This window comes from Phodopus roborovskii, unplaced genomic scaffold (assembly GCF_943737965.1).
Source record: "Phodopus roborovskii unplaced genomic scaffold, PHOROB, whole genome shotgun sequence".
Lineage (NCBI taxonomy): Eukaryota > Metazoa > Chordata > Mammalia > Rodentia > Cricetidae > Phodopus > Phodopus roborovskii.
The window spans coordinates 9,123,403-9,145,703 of NW_026126611.1; the positions used below are offsets into that span (position 1 = coordinate 9,123,403).

Genomic DNA, 22,301 nt, shown 5'->3' on the forward strand with positions numbered 1-22,301 from the left:
TCACACAAAGAGCTGTGACAGTAATAGGCACCCTTAAATAGAGACAAGGCAATCAATTATGAACCATTTGCAGAAATTGTGGGGCTGTCAAAGCCTTGGTTACAGCTGCGTCTCATGAAGCCAGGCTTCAATGGAAATTATTCCTTATTCTAAAGTCAAGAGTACTTGTTAGTAAAATACCCCACATGGCCCAGGTTCAACCAGAATCTAATCTGAAAAGAAGTTAATGACCCCTAAGAAGATCCAGGAAGCAGAGGCAGGTCCTCTCCCTGGAGAGCAACCACCTCCCACAGGCCTGAGCAGCTGCCTCCTGGAGGGTAGTATGCAGGGGCCCCTGCAAGAGTTGATCCCAGCACAGGAAAGAAATGCATCGCAATCCATCAACTCCCAACTCATTTCCATGCAAACAGGGAGGGATCCTGGTTATAGATGGACTGGAGAGATGACGGCTCAGGTCAGTAAAGTGCATGCTATGGAAACATGGTTCTGAGTTCAGAACCTAGAACCCATGTAAAAAACTAGCCAAGACTTTGAGCATCTTTACCCGCCTCAGGGGTGGCAGTGGCCAGAGAAGCAAATCTCAGAGCTTGCTAGCCAGCCGGTTGAGCCAAAGTTGGGTGAAAGATTCTGTCTTAAAAGATGGAAAATATTAGAGAACAATTGAACCCATCCCCAATGCTAATCTCTGGCCTACAAATACACACTACAACAATACTACTAACAACAACATACCGTGGTCTATGTGGTGGTTTGAAAGAAAATGCCTCCCATAGGTATAGGGAGTGACACTATTAGGAGGTGTGGTCTTGTTGGAGGAAGTATGTTAATGTGGTAGCCGGCTTTGAGGTCTCCCAATGCTCAAGCTATGTCCACTGTGGCTCACAATCTCCTTCTGCTGCCCAAAAACCAAGATGTAGGACTTCTGAGCTCCTTCTCTAACACCATGTCTGCCTGCACACTGCCATGCTTCTTGCCGATAATGGATTAAGCCTTTGAACTGTAAGCCAGCTCCAATTAAATGTGTTTCTCTATAAGAGTTGTCACAGTCATGGTGCCTCTTCACAGCTACAGAGCCCTAACTAAGACAGTCTGTAATCCTAACTGCTCAGCAGTGGAGGCAGGAGGATCCCAAATTCAAGTCGGCCTAGACAACTTAGTAAGGCTCTGACACAAGACTAGAAATTCACAAAGGACTGAGAATCTAACTTGCATTAAGGAGTTCAATCTTCAGCACTGGGGGAAAAATATAGACAGAGAATGTTAGGACCCCTAAATTTGACAATTTCTTGCCCTTTTCACTAACTATGATGTCCATCATGATGGTGGTCTCTAATTCATGCTCTCCAAGAAACAAAGATGACATGAGCAGACGGAATGCTGGACCATCCTCCTATTCTTCTGTGAACTGAACTCCATCATTAGATGGGGTCACGTTCAAACCTATTAGCAAGTGACTACTGTTGACTTGGAAGAAACCAGAGGCAAGTACTTCACTTGCTTACTCAGGCTGAGTGTTCCTAATCCAAAAGTGCTGCAAGTCCAGCGTGCCAGCACGGCAAGAGAAGCAGTGGCCCACCCCCGCTCTCCAGTGCATGGCTGTGGTTGAAACCCAAGTGTTATCACCAACACTGAGCAGACTTGCTTCTGCATTATATGTACATGGTGCACATGAAACACGCATGGATGTCATGTTGACAAGTGTGTCCCCTCCCCCAGATACTTCTCAGATGGAAAGCAGATATGCATTAAGATACTCCACCTGAACCTCTCTTCTGTTTTCTGCTCTGTGTTCTTTGGTACGCATGTGTGTATGAGGAAGAGGGGAGGATCTTTCTTCCCTCACCATTTTTTATATTGTTTTTAAGGCAGGGACTCACATTGCTCTAGCTATCCTAGAACTCACTATGTAGACTAAGCTGGCTTCACCATCTTTTACAATGGAAAGTAAAGTTCCTGTCATCCCAATTTCCATTCAGTCTTCAGCTTTCCGTTTCTAATGGCTGTAATGGGTGTACCGCTGCTCGCTTTTTGCTTAGCTAGAACACACACTATTAGGGAATAGTTGGAGATGACCTTCCTGTGCTAATTCTCTTAGATTCTCACATCTCTTTTATCGAATCTTCCTTAAATGGGGGGGGGGGTAAAAAATTAATTTCCTTATTAGGAACTCAAGTCAGTTATCATGGAAAGAAAATCATTATTCTCAATGGTGTTGAATGATCTTCCTCCAAGCACCTTCACCTCCAACACAGAGCCAGCTCTGTGAGTGCTTCAAGAAAATTAAGCCAAGGCAAACCGGACTTGTCAAATGGATGTGCTGTGATTCTCTGCTCCACACACAGAAAAAGATAGCTGTAATACTGAGTTTCTAAAGCAGTCCAACAGACAGAGAATGGAACCTTTAACCCCAGCATGAGGGGGGGCAAAAGCAAGCAGATCTCTTAGAGTTGGAGGCCAGCCTGTAAGTACGTGAGCTTTGTCACCCCATCCACAACACGCACGAGAATGCAAACCTCCAGGGCTATAGGAAACTGACTGGTCTATAAAGTAAAAGTGCGGGCATGGATGGTTTAAAGTGATTGGTCAGCACCGCGCAGGCTCTGGATGCTATGAGATGACTGGTTTAAGATGCATGGGCTCTGTTGTAAACCTATAAAAGCTATCTTACTTCCGCATTCGTGGTCCTTAGCCCTCTGCCCCTGCGTGGCGCATGACTGTGGACCCCAGTGCACTGGAATATAAAAGACCTCATGCTTTTACATCAAGTCTGCTTCTCGTGAGTGATTGGGGGGGGGGCGCCTTTCCTGAGTCGGGGCATGAGGGTCCACACTCCACGCTCTGTGGGGCGGGTCTTTCAACTGGTCTATATAGAGAGTGAGCTCCAAGACAGACTTTGAAAGAAAGAAAGAAAGGAAGGAAGGAAGGAAGGAAGGAAGGAAGGAAGGAAGGAAGGAAGAAAGAAAGAAAGAAAGAAAGAAAAAAGCTACACAGAGAAACCCGGTTTCCAAAAACAGAACAAACAACAACAATGGACAATTAGGATCATGGAAGAATGGCAGGAACCTGATGAATGCAGGGCCAGGGAGTGGCTAATCACTTAGCCGCTGAGGTGGCCAGGCTCTCCCCTAATCCACCCCTTCAGTGGATGTCAGTGACAGTGAGCCTGAAGGGTATGCTACCTGTTGCCTAGGCCCTCAGTGTTAGCCCAAACTCAAATGACACGTGGCCCTACAAGAACTGGCATTTAAAGTCTGCCATTGCCTACATATCCTCTATTCCTTGTAGTGAGATAATCACTTTGTTGGCACCTGTGGCATAGACTACGCCCATTGGGGGGGTGGAGACAGGGCCAGATGTTACCTGGGGGAACTAAGTCTCAGCAGGGGACTGGGAGAGCTCTCCTGCTTGCAGCAAGGGGACAGGAGAGCATCGGGAGGCATCCTTGGGACCAGGAACCTGCTGGTGTTCATCTGTCTCTGTTGTAAGTTATTTCTCCCTGAATAAACATCTATTCGGCCTATCTGTTTCTCCTGATCCTTACCAAACATCAGTAATTCCTGTTTTATATTCAAGTAAAAAGGCAAGAAAAGCCAAGGACTATGAGTTGGAACCTGTAATCTCAAACGCTGAACTACGCTGAGGGGGACCTGGGTCATCAACAGTTGAAAAAATGTAAGAACAGGAAGGAAGACAGAAAGTCCCACTGAGGACGACTCCCTCCCTCAAAGAGCCGAGAACGTCCTGGAAGAGCTGTGATCTAGCAACTGCACTCCCAGCTACATTACCCTAAAACCTGAAGGTGGGGGTTTGAGCAGGCCAGTGTAGCCTAATTAGCCACTGCAGTATGGCTCACAAGAGACTAATGAGCCAAGCAATAAGCGGAGTGAGGGGCCTACTTGTGTTAGGGTATGACTTGGCCTTAAAAACGGAATGAAAATCTGATACATTGTATCACATGGATGAACAGAGAAGGCAACCCTGCTTTGTGAAATAAGACCAGAACAAAACAGGGGGTGAGACCTGTGTTTTGCCGTTGTCTAGAAAGAGAGGGGATAGAGAGAGGGATGGAGGGTGGGGGAGAGAGAGAAAGGTTATCATGTAGCCAAGGCTAGACTCTAACTTGCTATACAGTTAGACCTTGGACCCGCTGCCAGTGGCCTCATACATTGTCCCAGCCACACCACTGTCACCTATGTTAAGGGAGTCTAGTTCGGTCTTAGGCTGGTTCCCCGTTTGTCAGACCTGAGTCAGCGATCTCTCACTAGCGTGGGTCAGCTGATTCTGTGGGCTTCCCCATCGTGGTCTTGACTCCTTTGTTCATATTATTGCTCCTGAGGGCCTTATAATTTTGCTTTTATAGGCAGGACATAGAATTGGCAACTGAGAAGAAAGTGTAGATGAAGTCATGGAATGGGAGGACATGGAAAGTGACTAACAGGGACAGAGTTGGAAAGTTCTAGGGGCAAAGGGTAGTGATAGTGGAGGACAGTATGTCACACCGCTGAAGTGCACATATGAAAAATGAAAATGGCTTAAAAGGCAAACATATATATATGTATATATATATGTAACATATATGTATATATATACTCATATATGTATGTTCATATATGCATATATATACACATACATATATACAAATGCACATATATACACACATACATGCACACACATTATATATATATATATACACATGTATATGTAGTTTGATGAGTGTGCATTTCATGTTTATAAATGTTTTGCTTGTATGTATGTCTGTATACCATGAGAGTGCCTGGTACCCGTGTATGGTTGGAAAAGGATGTTGGAGCCCCGAAACTGAAATTAGAAAGAGTGTAACTGTCATGGGGGTGATGGGAATTGAACCCAGGTCCTCTAGAAGAACACTTAATGCTTTTAACTGCTCGGCCATCTCTCCAGGCCCTTGTTATGTATATTTTACTATAATCAAACATTGGGGGGAAAAAAAACAACATTGAAAAAAATAATAATTTAGCTTTGGTTAAAAAAAATATTAGGGATAGGGATGGGCTAGTAACTGAATATGACTTTCCTAATACCCAAGCTTAGGACTTCCCTCTCAGGATTTCTAAGCAGACTTCCTGTCTCCCTTCCTCTTTCATGGAATGCCAGAAGCCAGACTGAAAGTAAATGGTCCCTGTAAGTCTTCACTAGATGTCTCAGTGGATAAAATGCTCATCATACAGCATGAGAACTTCAGTTCAATCTCCAGAAACCACATAAAAGCTGGGGGGGGGGTGGACAGTGCACATCTGTAACCCCAACACTTGGGAAGGGAAAATAGGTGGGTCCCTGGGGCTCACTTGCCAGCCAGCCTCTGGAATGCAACAGGCTCGCCCAGCAAGACTCTGTCTTAGAAAATAAGGACAGTGATAGAGAAAGACACTCAACATCAACCTCTGGCCTCCACACACATATGAGCATGCATGGGCAAGTGTACTCATACATGAGCACACGTCACACATACACAATTTTAAAAATAAATTTTAAAGGAGAAACTGATAGGTGTGGTGATACACACCTGTAATCCCAGTGCTTGGAGACGGAGGTAAGAGAGTCAGTATGAGTTCGACATCTGCCTGAGCTACACAGTTCCAGACCAGCTCAGACTAGAGAGTGAGACTCCGTCTCAGGACACACACACACACACCTAAATAACAACAACAAATCAAAAAGCACATGCACACACACACACATTGAGATTTCAATTTTTAGAAGGACAAAAGGCATCCGCTAGTGGACACAAAAACAGTAAAAACCTATCTTTTATATCCCCAACCCCAGGCAGCAGTAGGAATTAATCCTGGCCTGCCTGGCTCTCAGCCTGTGATATGGGCTGGCATCTTACCCGAAATGTCTGCTCCGTCTTCTCCCTGTGGGGCATCTGATCCAGAGTGCCATCTGTCTGACTCCTTTTCAGGCCAGTTGCGATGTCAGGGACATTGCTGAAGTCTGCAGTGAAAAGAAGGAAAAAAAGGAAAAAAAGGACACATGGGTGTGGTCATTGGCAGTTGAGTAGCAATGGTTGGCTTAAGAGCCATCCTTAAGAGAAAGAGCAATAGAGAAGAGAAGGAAACAGCCAACAATGAAGAGTAGCAGCCCTTAAGGACATCAAACTGCCTATACGCACACAGCTGCTGCCTGCAGGGGCAAATCTAGGCCCTTGCTGACTGGAACAGCAGCACATCCAGCCACCTCTGAAGAAAGAGAACATAATAATGTCTTCCCAGCCTTGTCATCTTCCTATTTGTGATGCAAACCGCTTTACTAGGCTCTCATCTCAAGTAACGCATCTGGACCAGAAATCTAGCCATCAATGACCTTTGTTGGTGGTTCCCTGTTTTTGGCTAAGAGAAAACAAAATTGCCAAGGATATCTTGGAAAACAAATGACGTCATACCACAGACACTGACGAGTCACAATTTGTTCACGGTCGAGTGAGATTCTATTCCTGGCATCAACCGCAGCTTCACCCTGAGAGCAAACCCTCCACAACCCCCTTGTATTGGTGGTTGAGTCTTAAAGCCTACACTGACACACAGCCCTTTCAATAATTCTCCCCATTCCTTCTCAAGTTAACCAAAGTCAAGAGAGCTGGAAAGACCAGCCTCTCCACAAAAACAACATGGGTTTTTCTTCCAATTCTGGTATTTGATAGACTGCCCCCCCTCCGCTAGGAAAAACCAGATGGTCTCAGATCCCAGGCAGCTACAAGTAGTTAGCCCATCTGTGTAGGTTGAACTCAAAAATAAATTAAGTGACAATGGAACCCTTAGGCATGATCAGGACAAAACGCCACTGGAAGAGCTCGGGATGCTAAGAGATGATTGGTGGGGAGGGAGGCAAGTATCAAATCGCTCTGACGATGGAGTGGAGGGTCTCCAGAGCACATCCCAGTGGTCTACAGAAATCTGCAATTCCATGTCTCTCTTTGCCTCTCCCAACATCCCATCCCACCCTGCACGGACCCCAAGTCACAACGCAGACAGTTGTTCCCATAAAATTAAATAAGGCTAGGTGAGGCAGTGCCCAGCACAAAGCCAGGAGCTGCCCCTGAAGTAGGTCCGTAAAGCAATGGAGGCAAGTATGTCTGGGATTGCCTCTCCCAGGCCCCTGCCACCACACGACGCAACCCCTCACTAGCAGTCCCACTCAATGATAAATGAGACATTAAACCAAAATGAGCCGACTCTCCCTGGGCACTAAAGGGTTTCATAAAAGGGAGGCACGTGACAGAGGTTGCAACTCTGGGGGATGCTTATTTGTCTTGGATGCATAGGCAATAAGGCAGAGCAGGCAATAAGGCAGAGCAGGCAACAAGGGGCCCCCATGGGTGGGAAGCAGCTAAGAAAAGTAAATGCAACGAAGAGTGGAAGTCAATCCGGGAACACGGTGAATGTGTATACAGAAAGCAGAGAGAGCGGTGTCTGAGACACAGGAGTGTGAGGAAGGCAAGGCCTGGGCAGAAAAACAAATCATGTAGTAGATGAAGTAGATGGACCCAGATGTTATGAGTAGGTTCCCCCCCCCCCCCCCCCCCCCCCCGCCGGTCTGGTCCCACCGCGTAACAGGCTAACACCCAGATGTTAACAAATAGAGGGATAGCAAAATTTTAAATTTTAAAATAAAAAATTGGCAGAGAAACGAGAGCGTTTGCAGGGATAGACTCCACATAACCGTCCCTTCTACAAAGTGTGACAAGATGCAGAAAACAAAGCCATCAGAGGAGGTGCTGGATGTTGTGTCTTAGGTGGCTAGGTTGACGGGGAATCCTAAAGGAAGTAAGGCATGGACATTTCAAGCTTAGTTTCAGCAAAGCTAACATACAACTGGATCTTCCAGCAGGAGGTGGTCAGTGGTCAGGCCAAGAAGTCTTCACAGAGGTGGGCCTGGATGTCATTGACTATACCTGGTAAAGCCATGGTGCTTGACACTTACCACAGACAATAAAAGGATTCTATCAGAAGGACCAAGGATGACTGAAGGATGCTACTCAGATGGCAGGACACATACCAAGTGTGCACGAGGCCCCGAGTTCCATCCTCAGCACCACATCAACCAGGCACACACATGCGTGTAACCCCAGCTTCAAGGAGGCAAAGACAGGAGCGTTGGAAGTTCAAGGTCATCCTTGAACAGAGCACGAAAAAAAAACCAAAAAGACAAAAGAAAAACTGGGACCCTGGAAACATCGATGCAAAGTGTGTAGGAGAAAAAGAGGCACATAAGTTAGAGAAGCACATAGAAAAAAACGAGAGGTACATCCCAGAAGCCCCACGACATGCAAGTACATCACCTAGGTAACAGAATCGGATTAGCACGCCGCTGCCTTCACCTTGTAAACAGCTAGTGCCGTTATTTCCCAAGTTCCATCAAGCACAGGAAATATGAGACACGGTTCATACATGCTTTTTATTCACGGTGGAGATTTCGACAGCAGCCCACTCACACCCGGCAGGTGCTGTTGGCATGGGACAGAAACAAGACCGAGTCTCCCGTCCCATGAGGAGTTCAGACACACAAGGGCAGAGGAGCACTGCAGCCTGAGGGGCCAGATGGATGTGAGTGAAAATAGCCTGGGAAGTGTGGGAGTGAGTGCCGAGCTAATTCTGAGTCATTCATTGAATATATTCACAAAACTTGGGAACTTATGGGAGACTCTCCAGCCACTGCTGGTCTCAAATGCTCCTTTACCTCCTGAGACCATGCCTCAAGTAAGAAAGAGAAAGGCGTTGGCTTGCACCCATGACAGAACATGGATAGACCCTAACCATAACTATACCCCTACCCTTAACCCTAACCAATGAGCCTCCCGTCACCATCTTCATCTCCTTCACCACAGAGAGTTTGTAGATTCTGCTGTGAATGCAGGTCTGGGCAGGCTGGCCCACGGGAAACCAACTTCATTGCACCATACCCACCCAGAGACCCAGAGAAGGATGCTCTAGTCATCCCTGAGCTCCAAGGTAGAGAATCTCAGAGCTGTCCTGTCCCACCATCCAGATGTCACAAGGCACAGCAATCTGAGCACACAGAACCCCCAGGATGTCCATCATGAGCTAGCATTGTCCTGGGGGTTGACAAGACTCTTGGGGAGTCAAGCCGGGCAGGGTCGATGGCTACCAACCTGACTTCAAGCGTCTAAAACTTCACCAGTGACCTTTGCGACAGCAAACGTCGGTCATCTGTTTGACAAACACCTAAGAGACAAGCCTGTAGGCATGTCTCAGTGAGTTTCTAGATTGGATTAATTGAAGTAGGGTAGCCCACCCTAACTGTTGGTGGCACCATTCAATAGGCTGGAGCAGAATAGCCAGACAGCAAACAGAACACCAGTGTCCGTCTGTCTCTCTGCTTCCTGACTGCAGAAGCGATTCAGCAGATGCCTCAAGCTCTCATTGGCTGCCGACTTCCCACCATGATGGAGAGTAGTTTCAAGACTTCCCTAGGTTTCTTTTGTAAGGCGTCTTGTCGCAGCAACAAACAAGGTAGTAACCTATGCAATCAGCATTGAGCAAGCCCCATGTGCTGTTTCTAGAGGAAAAATAGGGGGAATGTACATTCGGGAAGAATAGAAACCCAGCAATAAAAAGAGTGTAGGCTGTTCAAATCTGAATGTTCATGTATACCACTGCTTAAGTATGCTGGGTACTAAGTGCCTACCCATAGCCGCACCCACAGGCTGCCCACATCCTAAGCAAGGGCAGCTGAAGTAAGGACATATATCCATCCACCCCTATAAAAATCCTGGGTCCTACCTGATCAGGCCTTCTCATCAGGACATGCATGGTGACATGTTCCAGGGGTTCTTCATTAGTTCTGTAGGATCACACTAAATGTATGTCCCACCCACGCTGCACCCAGTGCTGTACTAAAGCCATGTCAGCCATAATGGAAAACAGCCCATCAACCGAGCTACTTTTGCATGTGTTAAATGTATGCCCTTGTCTGTTTTGTGTGCCTTATGGAAACCGAGTTTGGGGGTGAGGTCTTTCAAATCGAAAAGCCTGCCTTTTAATAATGACCAACAAGAGCTTCTCTTTGGCAGCTGAGGGGACAAAGAGCTGTTTAAGTGTCTACTGCTCCATATGCAATTTAGAGAATCCAGCATTCAGCCCCTGAGCAGTAACGGATGCATGTCAGGAACCAGCCTGCTGACTCTAGACTCAGCTGCCTCTCCTTCTTTAATCAGAGGTATTTCCTAGAGATGGCCGACGTGCCATTCAGTCTGTCATAGAGAGCCATTGCCTCTCAACTATGCCATATGCCCACCAGACCTTGACAGACAAGCAGGGGAAACACAAGTCTTTAAGTATGAGACACCTAGTAATTCAGTGCCTTCCTGAACTATGCGTCAGCATATGCCCCATTAGTGACACTGGCAGCCTCAAATCCTTCCCAATTAAAGGGCAAAACCTGGGTTGAAATAGCATCTTGGGTACCAGCTTAAAAATAGAAACTCCAGGAAATGCTGAAGTTAAGACCGGTCCCATTCACATACTTGGTGATTTTAATCCAAAGATTACAATTATATCTCTTCAAAATCTGATCTAGCACATTTAAGATGCAAGACGGCATCAGTTCATATGCAAGAAAGTAGGTTTCTCTATTTACTTCCTGTCCTAGAAGAAGCGATACCTCCTGTGACCCTGATAAGAACAAAGAGGGATTCCCTGAAACAGGAATGGGGGAACTGAACGTGGGCTTGCTTGTGGGCAATGGCACCCCTGTGGCATCCCACATGCAGACTGGTCCTAAGGATGCCGGACTCTCGTTTGAGGACAGCTGTGTTTGTTTCATCTAGCTGGTATATCCCATAATCCCAGGTAGCAAAGGAATAGGGCTTACGTCCTTTCCAGCCCCTGGACACCTCTCAAGTGCAGTCTGCTTCTGGCTACAAGGGCAGGAAGAAACGCTGGTTCTGGCCTTGAGGCTGCCAGGATGGAACCTGCCTAGGATAAGACAACCGGCTCTAGCAAGAGCTAAGACCCATCCTATCCGAATGGCCCCTGGGTCCCCAGAAGCAGCAACTATAAAGGAAACTCAGAATGGCATGGAGCCATTCACTACAACGTGAATGCGCAATCCAGAAGCCACATGTTGGAAAGTTTACTGACAGTGCCAGGAGATGGGGCCTGATGAGGTCCTCGGGGTGTGACATTAGTGCATGACTGTCGGAGTGGTGTACGCTCTTCTCTCTACCTTTTGCCACACGAGGATGCACAGGTCAAGGCCACCGCAGCGCCAATGGCCAAACCTATTAATGTCCTGACCTTGGACTTGAGCTTCCACAGCTCGAAGCCAGTGTGTTTCCGCCTAGGGAATCGCAGCAGTTCAAGCGGAAGTCGCCACAACACTGGACAAGCTCTGCTGCAGTCTGGAGGGGTTAAGAGTCACCTGTTATAGGGAGGGGAGGGCAGGAGAATGGGGATTGTCATTTAGTGCTGGAGACCCTACACCGAACAATGCCGCCATTTCAAAGCATAGTATACCCATCACAATGCTTTCAGCTCCAAAGACGCTGTTCTGATCATGTATTTCTACTGTCCTAAAATAAAAGCTGTATTATCAACTACCACCACAACTCATAAAGGGCTAAGTAGATTGCCCTAATAACGCCACACGGAGAAAAAAAAGGTAAGTCAATCTGTAGCTTTTCAAAACTGTCTTTCAATATGTGAATGGCAGAGCCAAGGACACTGAAAGCCATTTGTAGGTCACTCGCCCCTGGGCCCTGCAGAGACACAATGACCTGTGCCAGTGTTTGATTACAGACAAGCACCCAGGTATCATGGGGGTGGGGGATGGGGCGTAGAGTGGGGAGAGGATTGGAAGACTGCTGTAACTTTTCAAAAAGGCAAAACCTCTTGGCAAAGTTGTGAACAAAACGAATGGACGGCATGTTTCTGGCTGTTCGGTTTGTCGAAGTCTCTGGAAAGACCATGACCTCTGCAGCCTGAAACAGGTGATTTATATTTACTTAGAAATGGCGCTAATCCTCGGAATGGGTTTGTTTCTGTGTTCTCCTCCACGTATGTGATGGTCAACTGTGTCAACCTGATCTAGATCCACTGAGGGGACAAATCTCTGGACGTGTTTCTAGAAGGTTTCTAGATCAGTTCATCACGGTGGGAAGACTTTCTGTAGATGTGGTGGGTACCACGCCATGGGCTAAGACCCTGGACTATAAAAGGAGGAGAGAGGCGGAGAGAGGTACTCTCTCCCTGCTGCCCAACTGTGGGTGCAACAGCTCAGCGGCCACCACGCTCCGAACACCACGCCTTCACAGCCACGATCAACTATATTGCTTCTAACCATAAGTCCAAGTAAACCCTTCCTTAAACTGCTTTTGCGGGTTCCTTGACACAGGAACAAAGAAACGTATACAACGAAAATCCCAAAAGCCATCTGCACCATGTGAGAATAATTTGAGTGCCGCAGAAGCCCCATCAGCCCCTGACCTACTGACATTCAGGTACCGCTTGTGTGGACTCCGGTCTTAATCTGCAATGGTTTTCTTCTTGTTTGTTTGTTTGTTTGTTTTCTTGGCACTCCCACTATGCAGTTCAATAGAGGAAGAGCTCAGGAAGAATCAAGAACCAGAGTAACCCCCATCCCACTCAATTCCTTCACTTTGTGTATCTTTTGCCCTTTTCTTCCTTAACGACAAAAACAATTTTAAGAGAAGATGATATCTGGGTAAGGGAGAGAAGATGATATCTGGGTAAGGGAGAGTGGCCAGTTGAACAACAGCATTTTGTCCATACAAACTTGAGAGCCCCCCACCCCACTTCTGAAACCACACCAACTCCAACACAGCTCCCGCTCAACCTGCATATCAAAAGGCGGCGCAGAGAACACACCAAACACGGAGCCAGTTTGCATAGAGTGCAATTGAATTGGAAGTCTGTGAGCTTTGTACAGTGGTGGTATTTTTAACTAATATACATTTCCTTAAGTTTTATTCATGTTGTTAAAGTGCAGTGTCCTGTGATGCCTCTCGTTAAGGACATTTACTGTGCTCTGTCATCCAGGCAAACATTACTTGTTAACTGTCAAAGAAACACAATGGCAATATGATGCTTAAATGAAATAATAAATACACACTTCAGAGGCTGAGGAAAGTAACAGAACAGGCCCCATTCAAGGTCAGGCAAAGTCAGACTACCCAAGCCAAAGATTTGATGCCACACATTATTGTCATGTAAAAATTCAACCTGCTTGTCCGGCTGTGATTAAGATTCTGTGTGTGTGTGTGTGTGTGTGTGTGTATCTGTGTGTCTGCCTGAGGCTGTACATTTTTGTGTATGTGCAGGTGCTTATGCCCAGGAGGATACACACGTGTGTGGAGGATCAGGTATCACTCCTCAGGACAAGATTTATGTCACAAAGTTTGTTTTTGAAGAAGGAATCTCTCACAAGCCTGGAATTTTCCAAGTAGGCCAGGCTGGCTGACCAGCTAGCCCCAGGAATCGGCCTGCCTCTGCCTCCCCAGTGCAGGAATTACAAACACATGATACCATGGCTGGTTTGGGGTAGGGGGTTGACGGTGGTAGTTTTGGGGATTTTTGTTTGTTTGTTTTACACGAGGTCAAACTCAGGTCATTATGGTAAGCCCTTTACCAAGTGAGCCATCCCTCACTCTCTCCATTTTAAAACTCATTATTATTCCATTATTATTCTATGACATTCAGAACAGCCTCGAATGTCACCATGAAGCTTGCAGGGAAATCGATTCTATCACTGCATATATATCCTGCCAGAAAAATGTGAAGTCTCCCAAGTTCACTTAACCCAAGGTCCCTATCCAGTGGGGCAACACTGTTCACAATGCAGCTAGTGATGCAAAATGCAAGAAGTCGGTGCATGTTGGCAGCAGGCTGCCGGGGTCTGGGCCACCTGCCTGGTGACAAATCTCCTTGAGTCATTGAGAAGCGAGGCCAGCGCTTTCAGTGTAGGGATGGGCAGCTGGCCACCGCCATGCTTCGTGTAACACTCAGCCTCCTTAGGAGGACGAGAGAGCGGAGGAGGAGGCAACTCTCCCTCCGTCGGCATCCGTGTTCCCCATGTGGGTGATGATGGTGACTTGGGAACTGTGGTCCTCGAAGAAAGGGAGTGGGGAATAAGGGGAGTATCCAAAGTACACATGGTCTCACCAGACAGTGACACCGTCTGGAAAAACAACCAAGTGACAGTTAATTATACCCAGGGGCACGTGACAGACGATACTCCAGCCACTTAGAGGCTCACTTTCTCTCCCCTCCTTTCTTCCTTCCTATCTCTCAGCCAGGGTTTCATGTAGCCCTGCAATTACAAATGTGTAGCAGGCCGGCTTTACATGGACTGAAGAAGGGTCTTACGCGTGGTAGGCAAGCACTCTACCCACTGAGCCACATTCCCAGCCCCAACGACTCTCAGTACAACGGATTTTAAGTCCAACACTCTCAAAACAAGTTATTTGGAGTTCTATGTAAAGATCCCGAGAAAGAAACATAGCAAAAAGTCTGCAGAGGATGGAATTGTAATGTGGGGAGAAGGCACAAGGCATGTCCATTCCAGCAAGAGCTACTATTCGGCCGCATAAAAGTCAGGGCAAAGGAATGGAGTGAAAAGTCAGTTCGTGCCACAGTATAAGCAAACCTAGGAAACACCGCACTAGGGAGGCAAGAGCAAGCTTGACAGGTTATAGGAGGGAGCTGGCAGGACAGGGTACCATAGAGAACAGACGTGGCAGGCCATACATTTACATGACATGACTTCCTGGAGGGGGGGTGAAAACAACAGCTACTTCTGGAGGGGGGGGGCGCGAGACTCCTTTTTGAGGTGGCACAAATGTGGAAATAAATACTAGTTGTGGTCGTGAAAGGTACACTTTAAAAGTAAATCATACGGCGTATGACTGATAGTGTGCTTCTCAGGGGAGGGTTATGAATCAATGCAGACGATACGGGAGACAACTTAGGATTTACAACACAACTCCACCGCAAGGGGATTCTGAGAGCAAGGCGCAGGGAATGGGGCCACGTGATTACAGGGTCGGGGAGGATCACCAGGGACCATCATCATGTGGGACATCACTGTGATCAACGGGGTCCCCAGCGACTCACAGCCAAGATGAGAACTCCCCAGCGTCACCTGGTTACTACCTGTCATCCATAGCCCCAGGTGGAATGGAGCTAAGACAACAAGAGCCACCATCAGTCCATCAGCCCCGTCCCCATCAGTGGCTCCCAGCCCGTATCTGCTGTACCACAAGGCGAATTATGACTAGGCTTTACACGACAGCCACCATAAATAAAGGAAAAGTTGTGAAAATGCCAACACTTCCCGCATGGATGGAAAAACAGCACAGTGGCATCTTCTAGGACTGACTGTGACCTTGTCCGAGTTAGCAGTGCCATCATGGGCCTGTGCCTTGATTTACCCAGCTGGGAGAGTAAGATAATAACATGTCTCTGCTCCACCAGACTGAGCGGGGGATAATTAGAGTTCCTGGGGCCCGTGTGATCTTTGCATGGAGACAGCCAGCTATTATCACCGTCTTAACCAACACCTCTCCCAGCAGTCGGGCCCTGGCTCTATTTAAAGAGGTAATGGATTTGCTGCAAGACCAAAATACTGATGCTTGGCTTTTTTGACTTTGTAAACTTTTATAAAACATGGGCATTGCGGTACAAGTTAAATTGTTCCTTCAACCCCACTTAATAAATGAACATTAGTAAGGTGGGGGGGGGAGGAAAAAGCTCTAACTGGCTTCGCTATGCTTCATCTTGGGAGGATAAAACAGGAACTAGATAGAGGGCTGTGCCCACAGTCACGTGTAACAAGGCCAGGGACTAGAACCCGGTGTACTTGCTTGGAACCTATAGCCCTTTATAAACGCTGTTGCCATCAATGTAACTCAAACACATGCTCAAAACCGACGCCCTGAAGAAGGGGAGCCAATGTCCCTTTCTAGGTATGATTTGGGTTTCTCTGTGGCGTGGCAGAAAAGGCAGGGGCAGACGTGAAGGGCGGCCAGTGCAGGTGGCATCGGCTCACTCTGAGGATGTCTGCTGGTAGACACACGAGGCCAGACCATCCGCTTCCCTGCCAGGCACAGCCATGAGCCAGCCTGGAGTCCCCCATGTGGGATGCAGGCCCCACTGTTTCGTTACACTGGATTGAAAAATCCGAAAGGGTTGGGGTGTGTTCCTTGGGTTCTTTTTGGTGACCACCCCTGACAAGCCTCCGTCGTCAATTATGCCTTAACTTCAGGTTAACAGAGTCCTTATAATTTACACTCACTTCTGCTTTCTGAGGTACCTAAACACACACACACACACACACACACACACGCACGCACGCACGCACGCACACACACGCACATGCACACGCATGCACGCGCACACACCAAATGAAGATTAAATCTTAATAAGATTCCTCTAAGCCTTCTTGTCACTCCGTGGCATTTACTCACCGTAGTGACTCAGCAATTGCAGCACAAGCTGCACTGTCTCAGTCCCCTCCCTCACTGCCCCTCCAAGATCCCACGGCCAGTGGGTTTTCCGTCATGGGTGAGTGATGGCAAGCGGGCAGACGGCAATTCTGCAAGGCAGGAAATAGTGACTCCTACTTGAGGTAGTCAGACAGGGCGCTCTCGGGGCTCAAAGCACAAAGAGCTAGTGTCCTCTCCCCATAGCCCACAGGCAGCTCCCTGCTTCCTATAGAGCACAATCCTAAAACAGAAACAGGCATAGGAAAGGCTCCTACAAACTTCCGTTCCCACCAACCTAAAGTAAAACAACAAGCAACTTTTTATTCACACCTCATTTAATCCTGCCAGAAAAGGTGGGAACCTCCTCCCTACCGACCCACTGAAGATCGAAACACAACCATGTGGCTAAGGATTCAGTGGCCAGGCAAACCTGGTGACTGACACTCAGGCCAGGGCACCAAAGTTCCTCATCTGAAGCCCCCTCTGCTCATCATGTTTGTCAACTAAAAATGGCGCATTTGGAGCCTGGAGGGAGAGCTCAGTCAGTAAAAGGCTAGCCACATAGGCATGAGGAAGACTCGAGTCAGATTCCCCATCACAGGTGGAAATGGGAAGGGGAAGCTGTAACTCCAGCACCAGGGAGGCAGAGACAGGTGAATCGCTGGGAGCTAGCTAGCCAGCCACCCTCCATGAGTCAGCCAAGATCCAACGCTGGTGAGAGATTCTGCCTCAAGGAAGACATCTGTCATACATTCACACACTCACATACACACAGGGGATACACACATATAAACAGGTGCACACATACACCCAAACACACATGATAAAATTCAACAGACACGCAAAGAATCATGTGAATCCTGCTACACAAACCTGCCCAAACACCACAGGAACCTGACATGCTTACTCCTCAACAGACACGAAAGTCAGAATTAGATACACAAATGGCAGCTGGACATGAACGTGTGTTTGTGGGGGTGGATTGCTGGAAGGAAGGGTAAGTAGACTAGGAGCAATTAGCTCCCGCTGAGTGCTTCATTGGGGATTCCATCTTTCACAGCCGACCCTTGGGAGGTCAAGGGCAGGGACCCTGCTGCTCCAGAAATTCTGCTGGCATTCTTATCCCTGCTCTGGGGTCAGCCGGCCAGAACTCTTGGCAGTAGACAAGCAATAGCCATCTCACAGACCCATTTCCAAATGCACGCATTCAAAGCTACCACCGAGTCACACAATGAGATGGTCTGAACTGTGCCACACCTTTTCCTAACAAGTCAAAGATGCTAGACCAAGAGCAAAATGAAGATGAAAGATGAAATGGGTTTATAAAGGAGTGGACAATATAAATACAGCTGAGGAGTCAAGCTGCTTCAGAGATATGTTTTTAAAACAACAGCGCACAACTGAATTGTATGAAGTGAGAGGAACTGAGACGCTGCAATTGCATTTCCAAAGTTTACTGACCCCCCCTCCCCTCCCACCCCAATAGTCAAGTGGAGAAAGGGTCTGTTTTAGCTTCAAACTCTCACATTGTGGCTCATCGCTAAGGTTAGTCAGGCAGGAACCTGGAGGCAGGAGCTGATGCAGAGGCCATGGAGGGGAGCTGCTTGCTTACTGACTTGCTTCCCCGTGGCTTGCTCGGCACCCAGGGACACCAGTCACCCACAGTGAGCCAGGCCCTTCCACAGCAATCCCCAAGGGAGCAAATGCTCTACGGACTTCCATACAGGCCAATCTTAATGTGGTGTTTTCTGCATTCACCCTAGCTTGTGTCAAGGTGACAGAAAAAGCAAACAGGACACCGCTGTCCCTGCTTTCGCCCTTGACCTTGTCCCTGGCCATCTTCTGTCCCTTCACATTCATTACAGTGTATCATACTTTCACTTGTTGTCTGTTCCTTGGGCGGAGACCCAACCAAGATCCCCATGGGGAGGATTTTCATCAGCTCAGCTCATTGTTTATTTCTACTGCTCCTCCAGCAGGCCTTGTGACTCCACAGATACTCACTACTGTTCAATAAATGCGTGAAAGAGAAGAGGAGGAGGAGGAAAACGGGTTGGGCATGGTGGCAAACACCTCTAATTCTAGCATGGAGGGGGCACAGGAACAGGAGGATTTCAAGTTCAAGGTTAGCCTAGACTGCATAGCAAATCATTGTCACAAAAAAAAAAGCCAAATCAATAACACAAGGATGGGGCTTATTTTCCCGAAGACACTGTTTTCTCAGCAGGGCCCAGGGGTGCTGTGTACCCCTACTGTGGCAGGAAATCACGTGTCTGATTTCGTGGGTCTAAACTGAAGTTCCTGCATTTAGGTTTAAGCATAGTAGTTCACCACCACCCCCGCGCCCCCCACCCCCACCTCAACTTAAACAAGAAACCCTCTGAGCTAAAGTGTTACGCCACAGGCTTGACCTCGAGCAAAACACAAAGCCAGGGTTCCCATCTTAGCTACAAGTACGATTCTCTGCCCTTTAGGTAAACCCTTGGGATATAGAATAGGCATGGGTATCTTGTATGCTCAATGATGTAATCTCTGGGTGGCTACACTTACATGCCTGGTACTGATGCAAAAATAAAAGATAGACTCGTGCCCTTCTGCTGAAGAATGGCAGAGTGCATCAGCCAGTGTCCCAATCCTGTCACAATACTGCTGTTCTTGGGGTTGCCATAATTTCAAACAGTGAGTTGTCCCTGAGAATGTTGTAAGCAGGACAACTGTAGATGGCAAATATCCCCATATCCACCCCACCCCCCGCCACAGATAGGACTCTACGATAAACTTCGTATTTCTGCCTTTAAACCCAGGGCTTGCCTCCCTGAAAACAAAGCAACTGTCTTATGGGCTGGAGGAGAGATCAGAAGGAGAGTGGTCCAAGCTCCACCAGGAAACAGAGTCCTCTCCTCCTCTCTCTGTTAGACGTCTCAAGCGGGCCTTGGCTGGTGGCCCGCTCCTCATGGGCCTTCACGTCTCCCATCACATTTATCCTCAGGCCCTGATGGTTCTACCTCCCTAAAACACTCCATAGTCACGGACAGTTCCTTCAAAGAGCGGAATGGACTCTGGAAGAGGATGTACCTTCAGACCAGAGGAGAAACAAGGGCAGAAGTGGGCAAGCGTCACTGGACGCCACGGCGGAGGGTGAGGGCTGATTTCTCTTTGTGTGCCAACAGCCACGCTTTCTCTTTAAAGACTTGGCTTGCTTGTGAGCACAGGAAGCCACGCATGGCATCAGCACTCTAGAGAGTGACACAGTCAACAGCTGACGACCATTGGGAGTGAAGTTAGTGGTGGGCATTGTGGCAGGCAAGTACTTTCCAGAGGTCCAGAGGCCAGCAAACACGTCCCCTGTGTCCCCCGATGGCTAGGGAAGGTCAGGCATTCTTGGCTGCTGTTCTGTGCTGGGTTCATAGCCTGGGCCCCAGCCTACTCCTTTCCAAGGCCCCTGCATATCAGGCGGCCTACTGCGCAGGAAGTATCTTTGTCCACATCTCCCCCAATGCCCACCGCCACTTCCAGGCCCTTTGCTGAGTATCTGTACCACATAAACCCAAGTCGGAGAGTCCATTTCCCCCAAATCTGGTCTCCTCTGCCCTTACAGAGTGAACTGCACTCTATTCTCCATTTTTTTTTCCCTATTCATCTAGGGGTGTCTTAAGAATATCCAACACTGGCTACTCCCTATCTTCCTGTCTGCAAGATGCAGCAAAAGTCAAACAAGGGAAGAAATTAGACAGTGAGGAAAGGGTAACCAAACTCCCAAACAAAACCCAGTTTTCAAAGGGAATTTGCAGGTGACTGTGGTGTGGCTGGGACAATATCTGAGGTCACTGGCAGCGAGTCCAAGACCTAACATCAGTGCACAAACTGACTTAGTGGAGCCCGTTCTATATGGAGAGACACCTTGTCCAGCCTAGACACAGAGGTGTGGGGTGGAGAGGAGCCTTGGTCCTGCCTCCACTAGATGATGAAACAGACTTAGACTTCCTATGGGAGGCCTTACCCTCTCGGAGGAGCAGATGGGAGGGGGAGGGACAAGGAGGGGGGAGGGGACGGAGGAGGAACGGGGCTTGGAATGTAAAAAATAAATTAATTTAAAGACACACACACAAGGGGGGGGGGAATTGCATCCAAAGACCTCAATTCCTACCACCGGTAGCCGCACACCACACCCTCAATTCCACACTTGACCTTGACCAAGAAACGACAGATCCACACATCCCTACCTGCAGCACAGCTAGAAGGACCTTGGCATTCTGAGGCTGAGGTTCCAACTCTGGCTGAAGTTAGTGTTTCCCAATTGGATTTATTTTTTATTATTATTATTATTATTATTATTATTATTATTATTATTATTATTATACAAGTACGCCCTCCATGCTGTGAGGACATTGGTATGTGCTAAAATCTGGGAACTGGGCTGGTCAGACAGACTAAGTAATAGCGATTTTTACACAGAAAAAAGGTGTTCCCAGAAATCAAAGCTGTTGGTCACTCTAACTTCATGGAAGCCAAACTGCCCTCCCACTCATAAAGAGAAGTAGGCGTGGTACAGCAAACCTGGCTCCAGTACAGTAGACACATACATTCCCAAGAACAAGCCAAGAACACAATTACTGGCTGGGCGTAGTGGTGCAGGCAGGCTCTTATCCCCAGCACTTAGGTCAGAAGCAGTTAGATCTCTGTGAGTTCAAGGCCAACCTCTATACAGTGAGCTCCAGGACAGCCAGAGCTACACAGTGAGACCCTGTCTCAAAATCATCAAGAACAAATTTACACCCAAGTGGTGTCTGATAGCTTAAGACTCTCCGCCACTCAGATGCCAATTCAGACAAATGATTCAAATTCAGACAAATGATTCAAAAGGGGGTCACAGAATGTACAGACACCTCTGGCCACAGTTACCTTCTGTGTCTGGAAAGCACCATCTGCGTATAAACTCAAGTAGCAGGAACACTGATCTCTATTTTCGTCCTGCTAAATGTACCTCTGGCCCTCACAAGCTGTTGCCTGAAAAAACCATTAATGCCACGGGAAGTCTAGTGTTTACATAAAAACTTCGTGCCGGGGGAGACTTTCCTAAAAGCTGCTGAGGTTGCTCAAGAGCCAGCAAACACCGGGAAAGGAGTTTTCACGCATAAATCACAAAAGCAGCCCTAACGGATCCGAGCACAAACAGCCTGGGCACACCCAACTCCTTCAATGGTGGCCTTGTTGAGTCAAAAATAACACTGGCCTCTTTGGGGGAAATCCAGGGATAAAATTAATTCTCTCTGTAAAAATTCTCTACTAGTGCATCCACTTGAGTCAAATATAGCCTGCAGACATTTGCTCTCCCTGGCACAGGTAACTATCGTAGGAACTCAGACATGTGAAGCAGAAATCAAACAGCCATTCATTTCTCAGGAGTCAAAGGCACTTTGCTACCAACACTGTGGTCCTGTGGCTTCTATTGTGGGACCAGAGTCACAAGAGTAAGGAGGACATTGGGAATCCATTGCACTCAGCCTCCTGTGTTAATAGGACCACCGTGCCCTTGGCAGGGGCAAGGGGCAAGGGAGGAATGCCAACCAAGTGTCAGCCACTTCTGGAGCATTCTGAAGGAGGATGCTGGGCTGGGGCTCGATCCCTAACTGATGGATGCTACCCAAGATGCCAGCATATTTAATAAGAACAGGACACATTATCTTACCGGATCCTCGGGACCTCAGCTCAGGAGGGCTGGGGTACCCTCCCTCCTGTGGACAAGAGACCTAATGGCTCAGCCACAGGCCTGATCCTAACTGTCTGCAGGAGGTGCTCACAC

The 22,301-nt window shown here is 47.8% G+C and overlaps 1 protein-coding gene across 1 annotated transcript in view; it reads right to left on the bottom strand.

The window, feature by feature from the left end:
* Positions 1–22,301, bottom strand: part of Tiam2 (TIAM Rac1 associated GEF 2) — a 95,641-nt gene that overhangs the window by 35,147 nt on the left and 38,193 nt on the right. The window contains exon 13 of the mRNA XM_051205991.1: positions 5,870–5,973. Within this exon, the coding sequence (XP_051061948.1) occupies positions 5,870–5,973 (104 nt within the window). The remainder of the gene's footprint in view (positions 1–5,869; positions 5,974–22,301) is intronic.